This window comes from Pongo abelii, chromosome 15 (assembly GCF_028885655.2).
Source record: "Pongo abelii isolate AG06213 chromosome 15, NHGRI_mPonAbe1-v2.0_pri, whole genome shotgun sequence".
NCBI lineage: Eukaryota > Metazoa > Chordata > Mammalia > Primates > Hominidae > Pongo > Pongo abelii.
The window spans coordinates 72,092,425-72,116,441 of NC_072000.2; the positions used below are offsets into that span (position 1 = coordinate 72,092,425).

General features: G+C 35.7%; 1 protein-coding gene across 20 annotated transcripts in view; it reads left to right on the forward strand.

The window, feature by feature from the left end:
• RAD51B (RAD51 paralog B) overlaps positions 1-24,017 on the forward strand; it is a 799,436-nt gene that overhangs the window by 55,197 nt on the left and 720,222 nt on the right. For all 20 annotated transcript variants that reach the window (XM_054530766.2, XM_063715899.1, XM_063715902.1 and 17 more), the window contains 2 exons: positions 12,168-12,287; positions 13,323-13,506. In XM_054530766.2, the coding sequence (XP_054386741.2) occupies positions 12,168-12,287; positions 13,323-13,506 (304 nt within the window). The remainder of the gene's footprint in view (positions 1-12,167; positions 12,288-13,322; positions 13,507-24,017) is intronic.

Consider the following 24,017-nt stretch of genomic DNA (forward strand, 5'->3'; position numbering starts at 1 on the left):
CAATTACGATGAGTTGTCTGGTTAATATTGCTGCCTGAATAAAACTGGGGCTCTCATAGCGAAGAAGAAGTGGAAATGGATATTGGATTGTAATTAACAGTTTCTGTCCCAGCCCCAGCTGTTTCTGGACTTAGAGAAGAGGTAAGGCAGGGAAATAGGAGACTCAAAAAGGACTATGTTGTAGCTCTGTATGTGTTCACATTGTCTCCACTTTGTGCTTACAAAGCTAGCTGGCTAACCAGCACAAATGAGAAAGTGTTTAAAGGATTCACATATATAGAATTTAGGGTAAGTGAGAAAAAGTTGAAAATAATTTCTTCCTATAAATATCTAGATATCTTTTTACTAAGAAGGAGAGAGAAATCAAAGGAGGAATAAATACAAACTACTTAAGTTTAAAATGTATTAAAGAAAACAAGAAAAAAACCCTGCAGATGATATACTTAAAAGCACTTTGGAAAGGTCAGTTCTATTTTTAGAAGCAATGCACTAACCAATTTATTTTACATGTCTTTTAGAAGATAGTAATCTAAAATAGTTGTTAATCATGCTTGTTCATCATAGACTGCAATTGTATCTCCAGACTATTTAACAATTAGAACAGGTTTGTCCAACCCACAGCCCGTGGGCTGCATACAGCCCAGGATGGCTTTGAATGTGGCCCAACAAATTCATAAACTTTCTTAAAGCATTATGACTTTTTTTGTGATTTTTTTTTTTTTTTAAAGCCCATCAGCTGTCATTAGTGTTAGTGTATTTTATATGTGGCCCTAGACAATTCTTTTTCTTCCTCTGGGGCCCAAGGATATCAAAGTTGGACACCCCTGAATTAGATAATTGTGTAGCCTGGCACTAACCAGACTGAGTTACAGAGACTGCCTTGGGGAGAGGGGAATGCTATTCAGGCAAAGATCTAGATCCTCTTCTGATTGATCCAGAGAAGAACTGCTGTTTTTTGTTTGTTTTGTTTAACCTACTGGACTTCTGCTTGAGATCTGATGTAGTCTTAGGCACCATATGCTTGTATATACCTTGAGAATGTAGATAAATAGATTAATCCAGTGACACATCCCCATATTCTAGTCTATGAAAATTTTGGCAACCATGAGAATTCCAGTTTACACGAACTGAGTTAACAATATATTTTCCATATTAGAGACAGTTACAAAAAGATGGAACTGTGGGTTAAGAATAAAAAATGAAGGTAATATGGATGGCAAATAGTAATAGAGGTATTGAAATAATGCTTTTGGAGAAATAAAATGGATAAAGGAAAATAAAGTTGGGTCTTAGAACTGCAAATTGAAGGGGATCAATAAGTATGTGAGAAAAACTGAGGGATGTAGGGAAGTAAGAGATGAGAGCCAGGACTCTGGAAGGTGGGGACCTGAGGAGGTAGGATATACGACTAGAATTTTAGGAGGTAGAAGTGGATATTCCTGAGTTGTAATGAAATCAGAAAAGCTTTGAAAATTGAGAAGACAATTAGTCCAGCAAGGGAGGAAGACATTAATCAAATAATCACTAAAATGCGAAACTGTAAATATTATAACTTAGTATACAAAGGAGAGGTACTTGTATTGGTAGTGTGTGGGAGCAATGGCTAAGCTTAGATCTGAGGACGCTGCTGTATTTGGTGTGCATGTCACCTCTCAGGGTGCCAAGTTCCCCACAGATAGTTATCTTTAATACCTAACAAACTACAGTCATGTGCTACATAACAACATTTCAGTCGAGGATGGATTGCATATAAGGTGGTGGTTGCCTAAGATTATAATACCATAATTTTTCTGTATCTTATTAAAGTTTATATACAAAGATATTTGTCACTGTGTTACAATTGCCCACAATATTCAGTAAGTAACACTCTGCACAGGTTTGTAGCCTAGGAGCAATAGGCTATACCATATAGCCTCAGTGTGTAGTAGGCTATACTATCTAGGTTTGTAGAAGTACACTTTATGATGTTTGCACAATAGTGAAATTGCCTAATGACACATTTCTCAGTACATGTCCCCATTATTATGCACCATACAGCTGTATTTAGAGTGTCATTCTTTCTGGATTTGTATATAAAATTGGAGGCATGGCAGGGAGTGGTAGTGGCCAGCCATGACTCGGGCTGATTCTGAAGGTAATACCAGTGTAGTCTTAAGACCATTGACATATTGACATATTTGCTTGTTGGTATAAATTTGGAATCTTTGACCCAGAAAGAAACAATAGGGGAGATAAATTTCCTCTTAATCATTTTTTTGAGATGGTTTCATGACACTGGGTAGGTTTTCCTCATTTCAGTTCCAGCTGCCTTATCATTTGTGAATCTAGGTGAATTAATGGGGAGGGAGATCCTGAAAAGTTTCTAGGATAGAAATAGAATTAGTCATAAGTACTTATTACTGTAACAAAGGTTTGGAATATTCTGGAATCTGTAATGAATTAATAGATTCATATCATTATATTCAGTAATACATATTGAATGAATGAACAGAGATACAGTATGTATGTACAAGAAGCTTTGAGAAGCAATAAGCCTACATTTTAGCACATTTATGATGCTATATTTTAACTAGGATTTTGGAAAACTTTTTACATTAAGCGTATGTTTTATTTCAAGTTGGCATGTGGTCACTAATGAAAAGCTTTTATTTTTCCTTTTATATAAGAGCTATGAAGTCACATAGGGAACTAATAATTTTGTACATGGTTTTGCTCCTTAATTGACATATGCCTTTTGATTCTGGAACTGATTCAGAAAGAAGTCTATCTGTATCCATGAGCAGTTAACTCTTTCCAGAATTGGAATCTTTAAAGTGCATTGTAGCTGTCAGGTCCAAATTAAGGCATAGATAGTCACTTGCAAGGTGAGATTTGATGGCAAAAGAACAACTAAAATGTGGCCTAGAACTTCTTTTTCTTTTAAAAGAGGGGCACTTCTAACCATTTTCTGAGGCGTTCTACCACAGTAAATCCTTTGATTGTGGGATTGATAGTTAGCATTATTTGGCTATCAGAAATGAGTGGTTCTGGGCAGTGGGACATTGAGGGTGGATGTAGGGTTAGGCTAAGTTAGATGATATGGAAGGGGAAGTTGGGAAGTCGGTGGTGTTTTACCTCAGGACATCTCCACTAGCAATTGATATGCAAATGATTCATCCAGGGAGGAAGGAGATTTTAGAAATAAAGCTCTTAATAGGTTTTCAGGGATATTGTTTTGGGGTTTGATGGACTAAGAGTATAAAGGTAGCTTTTCTGACAGCATGGCCCTTTAGAATGGTACTACCTCCATTTTATAAATTAGTAGTTCTCAGTTGGGGGAGTAAGGCAGACAGTTTCCCCTTTAGTAGGTACTTTGGGAATTTGTAGGGGGGTGCAAGAATAAATTTTTTTTTTTACAGTAATAAATAGATGTGGTCCAGGGATGCTAGCCATTCTGTAATGTGAGGGTCATTAAGACTGATAATGCTATAAATAATATTTTATAAATTAGAGCATATTGCAGCATGATATAATTGACATTTATCTCAGTTGATGCATACAACAGCACTGTCAGGTAAGGAGCGGGGTATTATGATCTTCATTTTAGAAATAAGGAAAATGGGACTCAGAAACCATGTGATTTGCCCAAGATCGTATGGCTAGTAAGATAGCTGAGAGGTGAACTCATATCCTCTTTCCACTGAACTGTGGTTGGAAAAAATGATTGACTCCGAGAAAGGATCCAAGTAGTGTTTTCATTCATTCATTCAATAATACCTGTTTGACATTTGGGCTTTCTGTCTATGAATCTATCTTTATCCCATTTCTCATTGGGCTTCCAGTCTTTTTATTCTTGATTTGTAGAAGCTTTTTGTGTGTCTTCTAGATATTAACTGTTTGTCAGTTTTACACATTGAAAATATCTCCTCCTGCTCTGTTATCTGTCATCTTTGTAGTGTCCTTTGTTGAAGATAAATTTATAATTTAAAAAAATTTATTAGAGACGAGGTTTCACTGAGGCTAGAGTGCAGTGGCACAATCATAGCTCACTGCTGTCTCGACTTACTGGGCACAAGAGATCCCCTTGCTTTAGCTTCCCAAATAGCTGGGACTATAGACGTGTGCTATCACGCCTGGCTAATTAAAAAAATTTTTTTGTAGAGCTGGGGTCTCACCATCTTGCCCAAACTGGTCTCGAACTCCTGGGCTCAAGCAGCCCTCCTGCTTCCGCCTCCCAAAGTGCTTGAATTCCAAGCATGAGCCACCATGCCTGGCCAGAAATTTGTTAATTTGAAGTTGTTGCCTAATGGTATTGGTTTTCAGATCTTAATTAACAAGTTTTCCCGCACTATTAGTTATCAAAGATATTGTCTTACAGTTTTTTCCTAATATAGTTATAGTTTTATGTTTTATGTCAATATCTTTAATCCATCAGAAATCCATTAAGGATATATTTTAAATTTTTGTATAAACTGCCACATTCTCTTCTAGAAATATTGTACATAATTGTATCTCAACCAACAGTACTTTGAGAGCCTTCATCACTGTTTTTAGTTTCTTTAATTTTGTCGTAATTACGGGAAAAAAGTGATAGCTCATTGTTTTAACTATTGTGAACCAACATCTTTTCATATATTCATTGTCCATTTATATTTCTTTGGCAAATTACCTAGAAATACGCTTTGTCCATTTTTTCTTATTGATATATATAAATACTTTGTGTATTATGGATATTTATGTTTATATGATTTTTTTTCCTAGGCTATAATTCTATAATTTATCTTTCAACTTTGGTTATGCTATCTTTTGTTATCTATGATTTCTTTGGTGGTTGATCTTTCAGATTTTGCTTTATGGCTGTAGTTTTTAAAGTTTTAATTTTCAGGGCCCTTAAACTCTTTAGGTGGATTATATCAATTGATATTTATCATATTAGGAATTTAAACTGGATAATTTAAAGAATATTTAACTATTATCTATTATGCAGTAAGTCCATTACATGGTGTGTGTTTTTTTGTTTGTTTGTTTTTGTTTTTGAGATGGAGTCTCACTGTCGCCCGGGCTTGAGTGCAGTGGTGTGATCTTGGTTCACTGTAACCTCCACTTCCTGGGTACAAGCGATTCTCCTTACTCAGCCTCCCGAATAGTTGCGATTACAGGTGCCCACCAGTGTGCCTGCCACCATGCCTGGCTAATTTTTGAATTTTTAAATTAAAGATGGGGTTTTGCCATGTTGGCCAGGCTGGTCTCAAACTCCTGACCTCGAGTGATCTGTTCATCTCGGCCTCCCAAAGTCCTGGGATTACAGGTGTGAGCCACTGTGCCTGGCCATTACATGTTAGCATATTGTACCAAACAGGGCTCCATTAGAAAAATAGAACCAGTAGAACACATATATTAAGACAGTTATTGCAAAGAATTGACATATGCAGATGTGGAGTTGTCTGAAATCCATAGGGCAGGCTGTTGGAAAGGGCAGGTTAGAACTCTCAGGCAAGGGCCTAAGCTGTAGTCCATAGGTGGAATTTCGTCTTTTTAAAGGAAGTCTCAGTTCTGCTGTTAAGGCTTGTCAAGTGATTGAATTAGCCCACCCAGATTATGTAGGATAATCTCTTGTACTTAAAGTCATCTGTTTATGGACATTAATGACATCTACAAAATCCTTTCATAACAATGCATAGATTAGTGTTCGATTGAATAACAGGAGACTGCGGACTAGCCAAGTTGACACAAAACTGACCGTCATATATTTTTTGTTTGTTTTTTGTTTTTTTTTTAAGAGACAGGACCTCGCTCTGTCACCCAGGCTGGAGTGCAGTGACATGATCATAGTTCACTGTAACCTCCAGCTCCTGGACTTAAGAGAGCCTCCTGCCTCAGCCTCCTGAGTAGCTGGGACTACAGATGTGAGCCACTGCACCTGGCCTTTACATGTATTTTTTATGGAAAATAAATACATTTTTGACTAAAAAAAGTGAGAAAAGAGTCGCGTTGTTTTATGTTTTTGCAAATCTCTTTAGTGTCTGACTTAATAGACGACAGCCTGATTCTAATATCTGCTTCTGCATTCAGTCTGTTGCAATCTGTTGTTTTGGTTGAGATATGAAGATCTGACCTTATACTGGTTATAGTTGGAAAGAGAGGAATATTTTAATAGTCTCTTCAGATAATTAAAGATATGCTTCTTTGATACTACACCAGGAATTGAGTAATAGTTGCTTAGAGGTTAGTTGTGATATAGAATCTGAAACCGTATTATTGCATTTTTTCTACAGTTACATTAAAATCTATTCATCTGTCTTAGGCTCTTAATGGATATTTACCTATGCATGATTTTGTAGTATTATACATTTATCACTCAGAAAATATTGGTTCACTGTCTTATGGAGTTCTTCTAAATGTTGACACATTTTATTACTCAATATAAAAAAATTTCATTAGTATCTCCACTGATCTGAACAAAAAGTATTTAAGTATTGGGATGCAGTCAAACTCATGGTAGCAGATGTAAGTTTTTTAGAAATCTGATTTTTCATTAAAAGCTTGAATTTTATCATTGGCAATAAATATTGCCACTTGTTTTTCTTGAAGTGTCGGGCTTACTTTGCTCATTTTGAGAAAACGTCTGGCAAATACTTAAGTCAGAAAAACCGTAACTTATCTGTCAATCATTCTTTCAAGTAAAAATGGTCTCCCATGGAAAAAGTGACTTCTTAGGCTGAGAACCCACTTGTACAGGTGTTTTTCCTTGAGACAATGGTTGTACTTCAGAATGTAGTAGAAGCACTTCTATTTTGTCAAACAGAATATTAAAAATACATCTGTGTTCTAATAAAACTCTATTGACAAAAACAGGCAATAGGCCAGGCAAGGGCCATAGTGCACACTTTGACAACCCCTGCTTTATTTACCTCCTTGAGCAAATGTAGAAGATTAATAATAGCCATTTTGAGGTTTTTATCTATGAATGCCATCATATATATAATTTTTTAAATCTGTTTTTATTGACTGATTTTTCTCCTGGTTATGGATCTTTTCCTCTTCTTTACTTGTCTGGTAGTTTTTAAATTTGATGTTAAACATTGTAAATTTTACGTTGTTGGTGGGTGCTGGATTTTAACATGTCTTTAAAGAGTGTTAGGTTTTGTTTTAAGGTACATTTTAGTATTAGTTTGATCCTTTTGCAGGTTGCTTTTCTATGTTGTTATGGAAAAATCCCAGGCACAGACATGCTTCGCTTAACAATGGGGATATGTTCTGAGAAATGCATTGTTAGGCAATTTCGTTGTTGTATTAACACCATACAGTGTACTTACATGAACCTAGATGGTATACCTACTGCACACCTAGACTATATGGTATAGCCTATTGCTTCTAGGCTATAAACCTGTACAGCATGTTACTGTATTGAATAGGCAATTACAACACAATGGTAAGTATTTGTGTAGCTAAACAAAGGAAAGGTATTGTAAAAATATACTATATGAGCTTATGGGACCACGGTTGTATTAAGTGATGCATCATTGACTGAAATGTCGTTATGCAGCACATGACTGTGATTTTTTGTTCTGAAACTTATTTAGCTTCACTACTAAGGTAAAATCCTTCTGAAAATTCTGCCCAATGCCCAGTGTATAATAAGGTCTCTTTATTCTTCATCTTGTGTAAACCCGAACTGTTCCCACCCTGTGTGGGCACTAGGAGCTGTTCAGTCTGATATTTTCTGGTGGTTCTTTCCTCAACCTCAGGTAGTTTCCCTTCACACATGTGCAGATTAGTTCTCAAGTGGCCGTCTCTGCAGATCTTTGCAGTGCTCACTCTGCACACCTGCTTCCTCTCTGGTACTCTGCCCCATAAGTTCTAGCCACCTTAGCTTTCCCAAACTCCGATCCCCATCTCCTCAACTCAGGTTGTCTACCAGGCTGTGTTTGCTTTCCCTTTCTTGTGTTGCAGCCTGGAAACTGCCTGTGGAGCAAACTGAGGTGATTGTAAGCTCATTGTGTTTGTTTCCTTTCTCTCAAGAATTACAGTCTCAAGCTTTCTATTGTTCAGTACTTGAAAACTGTTATTTCATGTATTCTGTCTGATTTTCTACTTATTATTTTAGTGCAATTCGTGTACCAGTTAATCCTTTGTGGGCTAAAGTGGAAATCCCTTCTTTCATTCTCTCTTGAGTTCACTCTATCCAGGCTTTAGTTCCCAGCTCTATAAAGCAACTGATTTAAAAAATTTTATCCAACCCAATAGCAGCATTCGAAAGAGTTGATCACTCTCTTTTTCTTGAAAAGCTTTCCTCCCTTGACTTTTTATTTTTTTAGACAGGGTCTCACCTAACTCTGTCACCCAGGCTGGAGTACAGTGGTGCTATCATGGTTCACTGCAGCTTTGACCCCTCAGACTCAAGCAATCCTCTCACCTCAGCCTCTCGAGTAGCTGGGACCACAGGCATATGCCACCATGCCCAGCTAATTTTTTAATTTTTAGTACAGATAAGGTTTTGGTATATTGCCCTGGTTGGTCTTAAACTTCAGGGCTCAAGAGATCCTCCTGCCTTGGCCTCCTAAAGTGTTGGGATTATAGGCTTGAGCCACCATGCCCAGCCCACTTGGCTTCTTGGAACCATTCTCTCTTATTTTACACCCACATTCTTGGTCACTTCCTCCTCTCAGTCCCTTTTGCTGGATCCTTCTCATCATTTTAACTTCTAGGCTTTGGGGAATCCCAGAACTTAGTCCTAGGACCTTTTCTCTTCTATATCTGTACTCAATCCCTAATATCATCTAGTCTTATGATCTTTAAAATCTTTTATAGGCTGTAACTCCTATTGATATCTGAATTCTGAGCTTTCCCATGAACTTCAGATTCATATTCATTTGCGTAATGACATGGAACTTGGATAGGTTTACATACATGGATTTCCTGATACGTCCAAAACTGCATTTTTGATTCCCCCATGAAGGAAATAAAACTTGCAAATAGCACCAATAACCAAAACCTTTATCTGAATCTTGTCTTTTCTGCTTCAATAAAGTTGTGATTCCATTCTTCTAGACACTCACCTAATTAGTCAAGAAATTCTTTCTTTTTTTTTGAGACGGAGCCTCACTCTGTCACCTAGGCTGAGTGCAGTGGTGTGATCTTGGCTCACCGCAACCTCCATCTCCCAGATTCAAGTGATTCTCTTGCTTCAGCCTCCTGAGTAGCTGGGATTACAGGCGCCCGTCACCATACCTGGCTAATTTTTGTATTTTTAGTAGAGATGGGGTTTTGCCATGTTGGCCAGGCTGGTCTTGAACTCCTGACCTCAGGTGATCCGCCTGCCTTGGCCTCCCAGGGTGCTGGGATTGCAGGCGTGAGCCACCGCACCCGGCCAAGAAATTCTTTCAGCTCTTCTTTTGAACTATATCTTGAGTCTAGTTACTTCTCATCACTTGACCTGTTACTTCCCTGGGTGAGGTCACTACCAGCTCTTATCTGTGCTAGCTGATCTCCTTGCTTTCATTCTTGCCCAAGCCTCTTCTCCGTTGGGCAGTTAGAGCAGTCCTTTTAAAAAAAAGAAGTCAGATCATGTTGTTCCTGCTTCTAGGCTTCCTATTTTGCTAAATAAAAGCTAAAAAAAAAAAATACCACTTTAGCAAAAAAAAAAAAAAAATACCACAGACCTAAAGGTCTTATGTGATCTTGGCCTTGGCTAGCTCTTTGTTTTCTATTATTCTCCCTCTTACTCCCTGTGTTCCAGATACTTTAGTCCCTTTCTTGTTTCTCAGACACACCAGGCATCTTTCCACATGTAAAGTTTTGCACTTGTTATAATTCTCTATTCTTGTGTGCTGTTTCACTGGGTATCCACATGGTTCATTTTCTTATCTCTTTTAAGCTTTTGCTCAAATGTCACCTTATTAATGAGGCTTTGTCAGTTCACCTGACATAAAATATAAAATAGCACTAGCCCCACCTGTCACATTCTATTCTCTCATCCTGCTTCATTTTCCTCTAGAGCCTTATTACCTCGTATATAATATATATTTATTTGTTTGTCTTCCTCAGTAGAATGTAAACCCCATGAGGGAAGGGCTTTTCTTTTTCTTTTGGTAGTGGTGGTTGTTCATTGCCATATTCTCAGCACCCAGAACAGTGCCTGGCATATAGTAGGTCCTCAATAAATATTTGTTGAATGAATGGATCTTAGTGCTCATTTTGAAAAGAATGCTTTTTATAAAAAGATATCCACTAGATGGCATTATTTTCAAACTTTATGTAATTAATGTCTGGGAGCAAATGATAGGTTATTTTCTGTTTTTTGCCCTAAACAAAAATGATCTTTGCGATGAAGATTGTCGCAAGAAGTTACTAGGATGAATGTGAGGCATGTCGAATACAGCATTTATATTTGGTTTTTGATTTATATATTTTTAGATGTTTATTATAAAATAAAAAACATTTAGAGAAACATAGAAAATTACAGCATATTGGTGTGTAAATGATCCATTTAATACAGTTATTTAGCATGGTAACTGTGAACAAATGTTGTTCATGTCTATCCATTGACCACCATTCCTTTTGTGAGGCCTTCAGCAATGGGAAAGCAGCAATAAGTTCCAGAGCCTTTCACTACTCAAGCCACTAGTGGAAATCCAGAAAATTGTCAGCTGTTCAGTTCTTGTTGCTAATGAGCTAGGTACTCTCAATCTGGTTCCTAATCAACTTGGGCATTCAAATTTTGAAAAACTTCCATGTTTCTAGAAGATGTTGCCAGACCTATCCTGTTAAAAACTGGTAGGTTCTAAGTGCCAGAGGTTTTTAGCTGACTTCTCTGACCAGCATTAAACTCAGCAAATAGTTTCCCTAATCAAACATTTACACTTTTCCCCCAAACCCTCAGGATTTGGCTGCTCTGCCTGTGCCAATGCCATCTCATTTCTTGATTTCCTCACTTACCTCATTTCCTTCTTCCATTTCAATCCCTGTGCCTCTCTTAAGCTCTTTTCCTGGATGGTTATTTGATCCATTTTATTCTCACTCTTCACACCTCTTTTGGTACTATTCCTTACTCATGAAGTATTTTTTCCTCTTCCTGTTCAACTTAGCTATGTATATTTTTCTTTTCAAATTGTTCAAAAATATACTTAAAAACAGTTGTTGAAGTTCTCTCTTCTCTTTTCCTGTTTTGGGTTTTTCTCTTTTATTTCTGATCATAGCAAATGTAAGGACTTGTTTTGGTTATCTTTTTAAAGTTCCCGGCCTCTTCTCAGAACTCTAACTGTTTAGAAATGAAAACACTGTTCTTTTGTACTTTTGAGTCTCTAAATGGAACACAAAATATAGGATGGTTTTCGAGTTTACAGCCTCTCCTCCCAGTTCCCCTGGGATGGCTAAGTTCTAGGGCTGATAAAATGTCATTTCATTTAAAATGAAATGTGATGGTTAAACTCAAAACATTTAAAATGAAAAGAGATGGTTAAACTCAAAGACTTATATTTTTAACATTTTTAACCATAAATATGAGAAATTTCTAGTAATGCTTTCCATATCTTGTAATATGAATGATGGCATTTTAACTTGTCACTCTCTTGTGTTTGGCCTACTGCATATATTAAACTGGCTTTGAGGCCAGAATTCAGTGTTTAGAAAATCATTTTTTGTTTACTAAGAAAGTGTTGGAACATTAATTTATTTGGGCCATAATTTTCTGTTTACCAAGGAATTATTGCATAGCATTAATTTGCATGAATTGTTTCAATTGAGAAAGTGTATTTTTCTGGAATGAGACATGAAGACTTACTGATATCTATTATAATACAATATACCATATTTGTTCAAATATACTTATTTCATTCAAGAAAATGAAAGCATTCTTATTTAGTAAACATATCTTATAGCTGCTCCTCTAAATATCACTTACAAAAAACATATTTAATCCCAGAAAGATAAATCTCAAGAGACATTGTTGTTTGCTCAAGATTAGATGAGATCCAACAGCCCTTGCTGGTTGCATGCTCTGACTGCTAACCTCTGTTAGTGCTTACAAAAGAGAGCTTAATTCTAAACCTGTATATTAAGCCATTTTGCTTATACCTGCTCTATTGATAAGGCTTAGGAGTTTCTCAGGTAAAATTAAGTAGAGATTCAGCAATGTGGCTTTAAATGGAATTGACTATTTTCGTTTGTGCAATTTTTTTCACCCACAGACTGGTTGAGATAGCAAAATCCCGTTTTCCCAGCTATTTTAACACTGAAGAAAAGTTACTTTTGACAAGTAGTAAAGTTCATCTTTATCGGGAACTCACCTGTGATGAAGTTCTACAAAGGTATGCTGCTTTCGATTTTGATTTTTTAGTAATGCGTTGAAGGTTTATGTTTTATCTTTTATGTTTCAGCTTCTAAGTGAAAAAAGTCTTTATAGGTTAGAATTATGTGGAGTAACTTTTTCAGTGTTCTTCTTTGTTATAGCCTTTTGGTTGAAGTCTTTCTTGAAAAACAAAAAAAATTAAATGAATAAAATGTTTTATATTTAATTAATTAAGTGGTGTATTACTTATCTATTATTTCATTAACAAATTGTCTCACAGTTTAGTAGCTTAAAACAGCAAATACATATTATTTCACATAGTTTCTGAGGGTTAAGTGTCTGGGAGTAGCTTAGCTGGGTGTTTCTGGCTCAATGTCTCTCAAGAGGTTATAGTCAAGCTGGTGGCCAGGGCTGCAGTTATCTTAAGGCTTGGCTGGAGCTGGAGTACCTGCTTCCAAGCTCCCTAATGTAGTCGTTGGGAGGCCTCTGTTTCTTGCTGGCAGTGGGCAAGAGGCCTTTGTTCCTTACCATCTGGGCCTCTCCATAAATCACAACATAGCAAGTTGCTTCCCTCAGAGTAAGTGACCTGAGAGACTGGGCAAGTGAAAGAGTACCCAAGATGGAAGCTGTAGTCTTTTATAACCCACACTCAGAAATAAGGTACCATGATTTTGTCATATGCTTGTGGTCACACAGATCAAGTCTGGCACACTGTGGGAGGGACCTATACAAGGATGCGAAATACCAAGAGGAGGGAGTAAGTGGGGGCCGTTTTGTAGACTGGCTACCACAAGTAGTTTTACCCCAGAATTGGAGCGTTAACATTATCTTAGGAGAATCAAGGAATTCTGAAACTACACAGAAACAGTTTGCTCTGTTTCCAGAAAAGTATGATATGTCTACAAGTTAGGTTTACTGAATTCTTGCAAATCATTACTGTAACTTAGGAAAGAATAGTTTGTTATTGTTTTTAAGTTGCTTAGCCTTTGCAATACCTTTATTTATTTATTTTATCTTAAATTTATTGACTATTTTATAAATTCTTCTTTTATAGGATTGAATCTTTGGAAGAAGAAATTATCTCAAAAGGAATTAAACTTGTGATTCTTGACTCTGTTGCTTCTGTGGTCAGAAAGGAGTTTGATACACAACTTCAAGGCAATCTTAAAGAAAGAAACAAGTTCTTGGCAAGAGAAGCATCCTCCTTGAAGTATTTGGCTGAGGAGTTTTCAATCCCAGTAAGTTTTTCCTTTTTTCTCTTTTTTCTTTTCCTTTCTTTTGTTTCTTTTATATTACATTCACTGACTTATAGTATCAAATAATAAAATTAGAGGAAGATGTAAAACAGATGACTTTTTAAAGGTAGTACAGTCTAATTGCTATAGCAAACATCACCATCATCTTAAATTAGCTCATCTGCTGAGATTATTTTATTCTTTTAATAATTTGAGCCTGGAGTAGATTTAAATGATGTTTTTAAAAGTTCCTTTAGTCCCTCCTTTTCTTCCTTCTCATTGTTTACTCTTTGTGTATGCTTTGTATCACATTTCTCACATTGCAGTAAATATAAAGTAGTAAAACTTCATGAAATTGCCTAGATCTATTTCTATATAATTAAAAAAAATACTGCAGTTGTTGGTAGTTTTGTTTTAAGTATTTTAGGTTTAGATACTGTGTTATTGTGTTCAGTGCTGTTTTGTGTACAATAGGATTTGGTTTGCTTCAAACGGTCAGAGGTCAACCATTAAGGGATGTTGGAATGATAGTAATGAAAGTGTCAGTAAGAAAACCTTGAAAGATTATTTGTGGCATGGCTTTTTGTAGCGGGCATTGTGATCAGAAATCTGAAGATGACAGGATATTGCAAGGGCTTGTGATGTGTAACCTGCAAGACATAAGTGTGTACTAAGTTATACTCCCATCTGCAGTGTGTCAGGGAGTTTTAGTTGTTGTTCCACTGCCTCATCAACATTCAGGCTTCTCAATTTTAGTCATGCTTCATCTCAAGAAAAGACAGTTCCTTAAACTGAGATAAAATTTGGTTATGATTTTATAATTTTTAGATTTGTTTTTGGAAAATTAAAATCTTGGATCTTTGCAACATAAAGAATATGTATAAGTAATATAAACTACCACACAGCCTTTGAGATTTATAAAACCGAGGAAGAAGTCAAGGGAGAAAATATGACATTCAAAAAGTTCTGCATACTTTAATAACTTTTTAGTTTATATTTTGAATTAAAGTCAAGTGCTGCTAAGTTTATCTTGGGTGATGTTCATCTTTTACATTTTATTGTAGTTGGTTAAAATGATAAATTCAAATTCATATTTTTCCTGGTCAAGGAGAATAAGGGAACTTTGAAATACTGTATAAAGATACTTGATTGAATAGAAATTTATGTGTATAGTTGGCCCTCTGTATCTGTGGGTTCTGCATCCATGGATTCAACCAACTAAGGATAGGAGATATTTGAAAAAGCAATGGGTGTGGTAGTGTGCGCCTGCAGTCTCAGCTACTCAAGAGGCTGAGGTGGGAGGATCACTTGGGCGCAGGAGGTTGAGGTTGCATTGAGCCATGTTCATGTCACTGCACTTCAGCCTGGGAGACAGTGAGACCCTCTCTCTAAAAATATATATATATATATTTGAAAAAAAAGAAAAGGATTGTTGTCTTTGTACTGAACATGTACAGACTTTTTTCTTGTCATGATTCCCTATAGTTTAGCAGAGATTTACGTAGTGTGTACATTGTATTGGGTATTATAAATAATGTAAAGTTGATTTAAAGTATACAAGAGAATGTACATAGATTATATGCAAACACTGCACCATTTTATATGAGGGACTTGAGCATCCATGGATTATGGTATCTGCAGAGGAGTCCTGGAACCAATCCCCCATGGATACAGGGGGATGACTATATATTCTTATTTTATTATTAATTCATACTGTTGCTTGACTTAATTCCGTGCAAAATAAAATTCACTTTTTAAAAGTTGTGTTTATTTGCTTTTAAGTAGTAACTGTAGGCTAATGCTTTTCAGTTTTTCCTAAGGTGATTTATTTTCCCAAGTGAGAAAGGGGCACTGCTTTTCTTTGTTTTTAATAGAACCCTCTGAAAAAATAGGTACTAAATATCCCATTTCTCTGCCTTTGGCTTTGTTTCTCTATTTAGAGATAAATGCAGATTATACTATGTACTTATATAACTGTGATATCTGTTTTTTGTGACAATTAAGATTGTAAGATTGGTTTTAAAAGGATTTTGAAAAATATTTTCTTTAGAAAATGTTGGAATTTTCCTAGCTAAATTGATACATTTAAATGCAAAATCTCACACAGGTCTGAGATTTAATTAAAAAAAAAAAGGGGAAATCATGAACTTTTACACATTTATACTATACTTTGAACAGGCACCATAGTACTGTTCAAATTAATTATGTCAATTTAATATGTTATATATGATAATTTGCTAAATTAAATTATTGCTTGCTATATATATAAGCTTATCTCACAGATTGTCTTGAAATATATATAAATGTAAATATATAAAAATAAAAATATATAAATAAAAAATATATAAAATCTGATTATTCAGCTTTTCCCCCTTTCTCTATTTGAACTAGTACTAAAAAACCTTTGTCTTTTGGGAAGGGTGACATTTGGCCCTCATGTGGGCATGAATGCGTTTAAGTTTTAAGTATGCTGTTGCTTTTTTCTACGTTAGTCCCTGAGAATTAAAGAGGAATTAATCGATATCACTTGATTGAAAACAGATGTATTAATATCGTTCGGAAGTTTTCAATTATAAGATGGCTTTACTAATATTTTGAGGCTATCACTGAAATGAAAACATAAAATTAAAAAATTTTCACAGAGAATTTTATAGACCTTTGAATATGTTCAGACTGCAGTTTTGAGAAACAGTTGTAGAAGTCTGGTAGAATCTTTTTTCCTGAAGTTTATGGAGGAGGTGTAAGTGATACTCTGCTATTGGGATGGAAGATGCGGAACCTTTGTCTTTTTAAAGTGTTCACACTAGTATTGAAAAAACAGTAGGCTCTGAAGCTGTTTAGAGATACTTGATAAAAGTAACCGAAAAAAATTTAAATACTGCTTTATAAAATAAATTGTGGTTATGGCTATTTATGTTGACTTTATCATTGACCTCTAATTACCACATACAGAATAGTTATTACACATATTGTAAATTATGTATCAGATTAAAATAATAGGATGTTTTGGCCAGAAAGGACCTTAAAGAAAATTTAGTTTGGCGCCTTCATTTTGCAGATGACAATGAGTCCGAAAAGTGACCTGATTTGCTCCAGGACACTCAGCATAGGAAAGGACAAGCAGTGGGTAGAATGAGAGATCTTTTAGCTGCCAGTTAGGGGATTTTTTTTTTTCCACAGCAGAATTTTCTTTTTTTCTGAGACATACAGAATTATGGTGGACTGTAAACTTAATGACAGGATTATAATTTCTGTTTCTCTGATTTCCAAGACCTAGCACTGTGGATAACTAATATTTAGGAGGTAACAGCTAATGAAAGTACAATTAAGGTTTATGAAAATAGTCTTACCATATGTATGTCATATTTATATTCATTGGAATATTTTTCTTTATCTTTTAAAACATAATTTGAATTTTTTTATGCTTGCTGCTGAAATTCTTGTTATGTTTTTGTTTTTAAATTGACCTTTGTAGTATGCCATCTTAGTTGTATTCTTTTTATTTATTTTCCATTCCAGAGTTTTATAAGTTGTTGGAATAAAAGATAATGAAAATGCATTGCTTAGATAACAGGACTTTCACCTTTTGAAAATTCTTTGGAAATGCTTTTTACTGGTATTTCCAAGGTCTACATTTTTACTTTTTCAGAGAATTCAACAAATCTATTTCAGTTGTTATATGAATAATATTGAACTTTTTTGTCTCCCCTTAATCTTCTTCTACTTCCTTCATTTCTTGATATTGTACAAATGTTTTCTGTTGTAAGGGGAGGAGTACCAGTTAACACCATTTACAAAAGAGGTATATGGAGATAAATTTGGATATATTATTAAATATTCTAAGAGGGAAATGCCTTATTTTCATTGAAAGTTGTTGTTAAAATCCAAGTTATTTTACTAAGATGTGCTTATAATCCGTTTTTCTGTGGCCATCTGTGTTCTTGATTACATGCCTTTTGAGAATATCCATTGCTCTAATTTATTGCTTATTAAGGTTTTTGGAATATTAATGATTATTTTTATGTTTAAAGCTGCTTAGAAAAATGAATCAAAATATGTACATTTTTAATTTTGCTATTTTAAAGACAGTTTTAAATCATTAACAAATGGAAAGAATTTGTTCTGGTTTTAAAGTGGACATATAACAAGGTTAAATTTTTTATTATTATTTGAGACAAGCATAAATTTTTTTTTTCTCTTTTTAATGGTGAACTTCATGTGGGCCTGGATTTATTTATTTATTTATTTATTTTACACCATGAGCTGTTCCATTATGCCAAGTGGGTTTAATTTATGTAGGATTATACCTTGTCTTAGATACTAATAAATATTGAAAATAGAAAGATAAGAAACTAGGCTACTTCATTTAAAATAATTAAGGTTTTATTAATTATAAATTGGGAATATTGTGTTTATAACTGATGAGATAAGAGGAAAAAGAATGTATGTCCCCAGTTTCAACATTTATTTTTATCTTAAACATAAATATTCAGAACTGTCACTTTTGTGAAAGCCTGATGAAGTTACTCTGATTGTAAAGTAGGAATCCTAGACCCTTGATGTAGACATAGATATACCATTAAAACTGCAGTCCTATTTTGCTGTGTGTAACATTGTTGTATCACTTTTCTAGAAATGTAATTTTTGGTTTACTCTTATTACTTTCATATTTTTACTGAAAACAAGCACCATAGGACTTCTGAGGTAAGAAAAGTCCTTTACAGTGTTTTTCTTTTCCATAAATGCCTACTGTTGGCTCACTCACATTTGAAATTAGATTGTTCTTAAACCTATCCTATGTTCATTCAGGTCCCTGAAACTCACAGTCTAGACTAAACCTTTATCAGTTAGTGAAAATAATTATAGAAAAAGTGTATCTTTCTTTTATGTAGCTCTTTATGACTTCTGAAACTTTGTTTTTATTGTTTCTAGCAAAAACCTAGAAACAACTTAAAAGTTAGTAAGTAGGTGATTGGCTAAATTAATGTTGATATATCCATACAATATTATATTGTACCACTGTTACAATGAATGGGTTAGCCCAGAAATGGATTCATAGGTTATGCAGGCAAGGGTTAATTCAGCTGGCATGGGTTACTCATATCCAGCCATTCCCAAAAAAGGCCTCTTTTCAGGACTGCCCTTGACTGGCTCCTGGGAGATGAGTGCTGGGCCCTGGGAATATTCTGCCCAGTAAGAGTGTTATATGCTTGAGGACTTGAGCCACAGGTACTGGTTTGATCAGATAGTTTATGCAAACAGTGTGATTTATGGTGAAGCCTATTTTTCTCTGGGGATCTGGGGACTACAATCTAAATAGCTGAGGTCATTCGCATGCAGGCATTGCATGCCTAGTGACTGACCCTCATTAAAAATGCCAGACATTAAGGCTTGAGTGAACTTTCCTGGTTGACATTACTTTGCATGTGTTGTCACACATTGTTGCTAGGACAATTAAGCACATGCATACAACTCCACTGGGAGAGGACACCTGGAATCTTGCACCTGGTTTCTCCTGGACTTTGCTTATGCTCCTTTTCTGTTTGCTCATTTTGATCTGTATCCTTTTGCTGTAATAAGCCATAACTGTGAATATAACAGCTTTTCTGAGTCCTGTGAGTCCTTCTAGTAAATCATTGAGCCAGAAGGTAATCATGGGGAACCTTGACATGCAGGGGTGCTAATAGATACGTACAAGAGTATCTATGGCAGCTTAATTTCTAATTGCTCAAACTGGCAAGATGTATTGTAGTTAATAGTATTGCATCACCCTTAATACATTGGCTTTGATAATTGTATTATGGTATGTAAGATGGTGATATTAGGGGAAGCTGGGTGAAGGGCATTTGGGAACTCTACCCTTTCTGCAACTTTTTGGTAAATCTAAAATTGTTTCAAAATAAAAAGTTAAAAAAAAAAAGGAGGTCAGGTGTGCTGGATCACACCTGAAATCCCAGCATTTGGGAAGCTAAGGCAGGAGGATCACTTGGCCAGGAGCTAGAGACCAGCCTGTGCAACACAGCAAGACCTCGTCTTCACACACACACACACACACACACAAAACAATTAGCTGGGTGTGGTGCTGCACACCTGTAGTCACAGCTACTTGGGAGGCTGGGGCGGGAGGATGGCTTGAACCCAGGAGTTCAAGGCTGCAGTGAGCTATGAACATGCCACTGCATTCCAGCCTGGGCGACAGAGCAAGACCCTGTCTCAAAAAAAAAAAAAAAATAAATAAATAAAATAAATAAATGAAAAGGAGAGTAGGGCGGGTTTTATGAGTAGAAGTTGGCTCTGGGTAGTCATAAAGAAATGGCACTGGCTGTATTTGGAGAAGGGGACTTGATTTTGATGCACTGGTTCTCTTCCATTTAGTCATCTGGTCCCATACATATTATCTAATACCTCTTCAATTTAAATCCTGCTCTTCATCTTTCAGGACATCCTCTTGGCTCCACTTTCAAAATACATTCAGTATCTGATTACTTTCTACCACCTTCATTGCCATCATCTTGGTTCCTGGAGGCTAAAAGTACTGGCTTTGGAGTTAGATGTTGGTTTGAATCTTAGCTCCACTATTTGCTAATTTTATGACCTTGAATAAGTATTTATCCCAGCTCTAACCTTTCGTTTCCATGTTTGAAAAATGAGGATAACAATATCTGACTCATAGGGCTGTGAGTATTAAATGAGATAATGTCTGTAATGTTCTTCACAATGTTTGGCATATTCAGTAAAAAGTAGCCTTTAATTATTAATTTTACTAGTTACCTCATTCCAGATGCCTGGTGTATTTTATCTCTTTCCTCCTAAAATATTTTTTAACAAGGCTGCAAGTGCCTCAGAAGGAAAGATCATGTCTTATTCACTATTATATCCCCCTCTGTCTGTCTCATTGGTGGATGCTGTTACTGCCTGAACCCTCCTTTATCTGGTTAACTTACACTTATTTTTTGGATCTCAGACTCTTTTTGTCTTTCCTTTTCGATTCCACCTTCAGCACTTGTGTCCAAAACTCCATGCTAGGAACAATGGGATAATAAAGATGAATAAAACATAGTATTTGCCCTTAAGGCTTCTACAAATAAGGTAATTGTAGAGACAAATCGCTCTCTGTGATATAATGGAGAATAAAATAAGTATCTTGTCTACTGTTCCTTTTCTGTTTCTTAAAATATGTAAGTAGCTTGTAAGTAACTTCTCTGTCTGTCCTTTGTTTGGGACTATAGATTACACAGAGGGAATTAAAGGGAGGTAGTAGAGACCTTCATAGTCTCTTGGGTAAACGCTTTATCATGTCTAGCTTTGGTCCTTAAATGTCCCATTCTTTTTTTCTTTTTATTTTTTGAGACAAGGTCTCTCTGTGTTTCCCAGGCAGGAGTGCAATGGCTTGGTCATAGCTTACTGCAGGTATGCCGAGTTCTAGTGATCCTCTTGCGTCAACCTCCCAAATAGCTGGGACTACGGGCATGTACCACCACATGGTACATGCTAATTTTTTTGATTTTTAGTAGAGACAGCTACTAATTTTTTTGATTTTTAGTAGAGAAAGATCTTGCTATGTTGCCCAGCTAATTTTTTTGATTTTTAGTAGAGACAGGTCTTGCTATGTTGCCCAGGCTGGTCTTGAACTCCTGGGCTGAAGCAGTCTGCCCACTGTGGCCTCCTGAAGTGCTAGGATTACAGGCATGAGCCACTGTGCCTGGCCAGGGTTCCATTCTTATTTAGAAAGTGAGTGTTCTTTTGGAGACTGATAGGTAGTGGTTAAATTCATAAAGCACATGCATAATTCCAAAGTTGTATTGCTAAGAAAACATTGGAAAGGAAGGCCAGTTGTAGCTCTTAGTCTTTAGCGTTACTTTACGTATGTTATACAGTACCTTGATTTGTTTTAGAATTTTCTAATTGAAGATCTTAAGGTTGTAGCTGAGTGGCAATCTTGTTTTCCAATGAGTACAGGGATGCAGAGAATGAGGTGATTTATCTAAGATTGCTTAAGGAGTCATTTGGATAATTGAATAATATCACTTGCCACTTCCATCCTGGGTTGTTATTGTAGTATCTTAATGGGTCTGCTTCTCTCTTTTCTGTATCGGTAATAGTACATATGGGTACATACCATTGCTACATCATTTCCCAAAGTGTATCTCTAGTCACATCCCTCCTATGCTCAGAAGCATTGTATGGTACCATGATGCTTATAGAATTAAGCTACTAGACTATAAGCACTGTGGGGGCAGAGAAACTATTTGTTTTGTCCACAGTTGTATCCTTTGCAGCTAGGACAATGTATGGCACATAATATATGCTCTAATTAATATTTATTGCATGATTAAGGCTTAGTTTAGGATATGATGTAATATTTAAAGTTCTCTTCCTTCTGGCTCCAACCTACTCCTCCCATGTTGTCATTTCTCTTCTGTGCAGACTGCTGGTCTACTACCCCGAGACCTCTCTGTGGCTTTTTAGCTGTGGATGTCCTCCTTGTTCATATCTTCCTTTCTAAATTTTTTTCTTTCCTATCTGAGCTCTCAAGTTCTGTCTGTCCTCTGAGATTTTTGTATCACTGTTTTAGCCCCAGTTAATTCTACTTTCTTTTGTAATACACATGGTCTTAACTTCTAATCGGAACTTTAATTATGTATTTGCCTTGCAGTGTCGCTTAAATATTTGCGTGTATATATCTGAGCTCCTCAGTTGTATTATAAAGCCCCCTGAAAACAGAATTATGTTCTTATGCATCCTCCATAGCTGCCTATATTGAATAGTGTCATATATTGAGTAGGTGTCCAATACATATTTGTAGAATGATGTATCACACTTTTTCTAGTTAGGCAATTTTTGAAATGCATGTCTAATTAGATGCCTACTTCAATTCTTACACTACTTAAAGGGAAAACATCCTAACATTCATTCTAAAAATTGAAAAGATACTGGGAAACTAAAACTTAAGTGTCTCCCCTGCACCCCTTTAAAACTGAATATAGAAGATATGTTGATAATTTGACAGCTCTGTACCTTTAATTTAGTGTGATGCATGAACTTCTGTGAGACATCAACCAAGATTTTATACAAAGAGCTGTGATCATCAAGGTGGGAATTTAACATTGGTGCTCTGTCCACATAATATTACTGTAATGCCTTCTTTAGAAGTTTAACAATGTCAGATGATATTCTATGTTATGATTTTTAACTTATCAAAGGAAAGCATTGTAGAGAAATTAGATCATCTCTTGAATAGAGTCTGATAACCCCTCACTGTTTAATTAAATTCAAATAAACAGTTTGAAGTAGAATATTGGCTGTATGAGAGTTTGGTCAAAGGATATTTTCTTGTGTTTTTCAAAGACAAAATTTGTTTTTTTTGGTTGATATTGTTACATATCCTTTGCGTTTCTTGAATGTAGTTCATTTAGTTAATACAGTACAGTTAATACAGTTACCTTCCAAGTAAAGCTGGAGGGGAAATACTTTCTGATAACAAAATATATTTCAAATAATAAAACAGAATGATACTAGCATAAAACAGATATACAGACCAACGGAACAGAATAGAGAGCCCAGAAATAAAGCTACGCATGTGTGGTCAATTGATCTTTGACACAGGTATCAAGAATACACAAGGGGAAAAGGACAGCCTCTTCAATAAATGGTGTTAGGAAAACTGGATATTCACATGCACAAGAATGAGATTGGGCCCTTATTTTATACCATACACAAAAAATAAATTCAAATGGACTAAAGACTTAAACATAAGACCTAAAAACTAAAAACTCTTAGAAGAGAACATAGAGGAAAAGCTTTGTGACAGCAGCCTTGGCAATGATTTATTGGATATGACAACAAATGTACAGGTAACAAAAGCAAAAATAGACAAATGGAACTATGCCAAACTTAAAAGCTTCTGCATAGCAAAGGAAATAAGAAAACGAACAAACAACTCACGAAATAGGAGAAAATATTTGGAAACCATAAATCTGATAAAGGGTTAATATCCAAAATATATAAATAACTCCAAAACTCAATAGTAAAACAAAAACAAGCAAGCAAACAAGAGACAATACAATTAAAAAATGGGCAAAAGAACTGAATATAAATTTCTCAAAAGAAGACATACATATGGTTCACAGGTATAAGAAAAGATTCACAAAATTACTCACTAATCATAAGGGAAATGGAAATCAAAACCACAATAAGATAACACTCACATCTCTTAATATGGTTATTATTTAAAAACCCGCAAAAGATAGTAGGAGTCAGCAGGATGTGAAGAAAAGAGAACCCTTGTTCACTTTTTTTTTTTTTTTGAGATGGAGTTTCGCTCTTACTGCCCAATCTGGAGTGCAATGGCGCCATCTCAGCTCACTGCAACCTCTGCCTCCTGGGTTCAAGTGATTCTCCTGTCTCAGTCTCCCAAGTACCTGGGATTACAGGCATGTGTCACCACGCCCAGCTAATTTTTTTGTATTTTTAGTAGAGATGAGGTTTCACCATGTTGGTCAGGCTGATCTCGA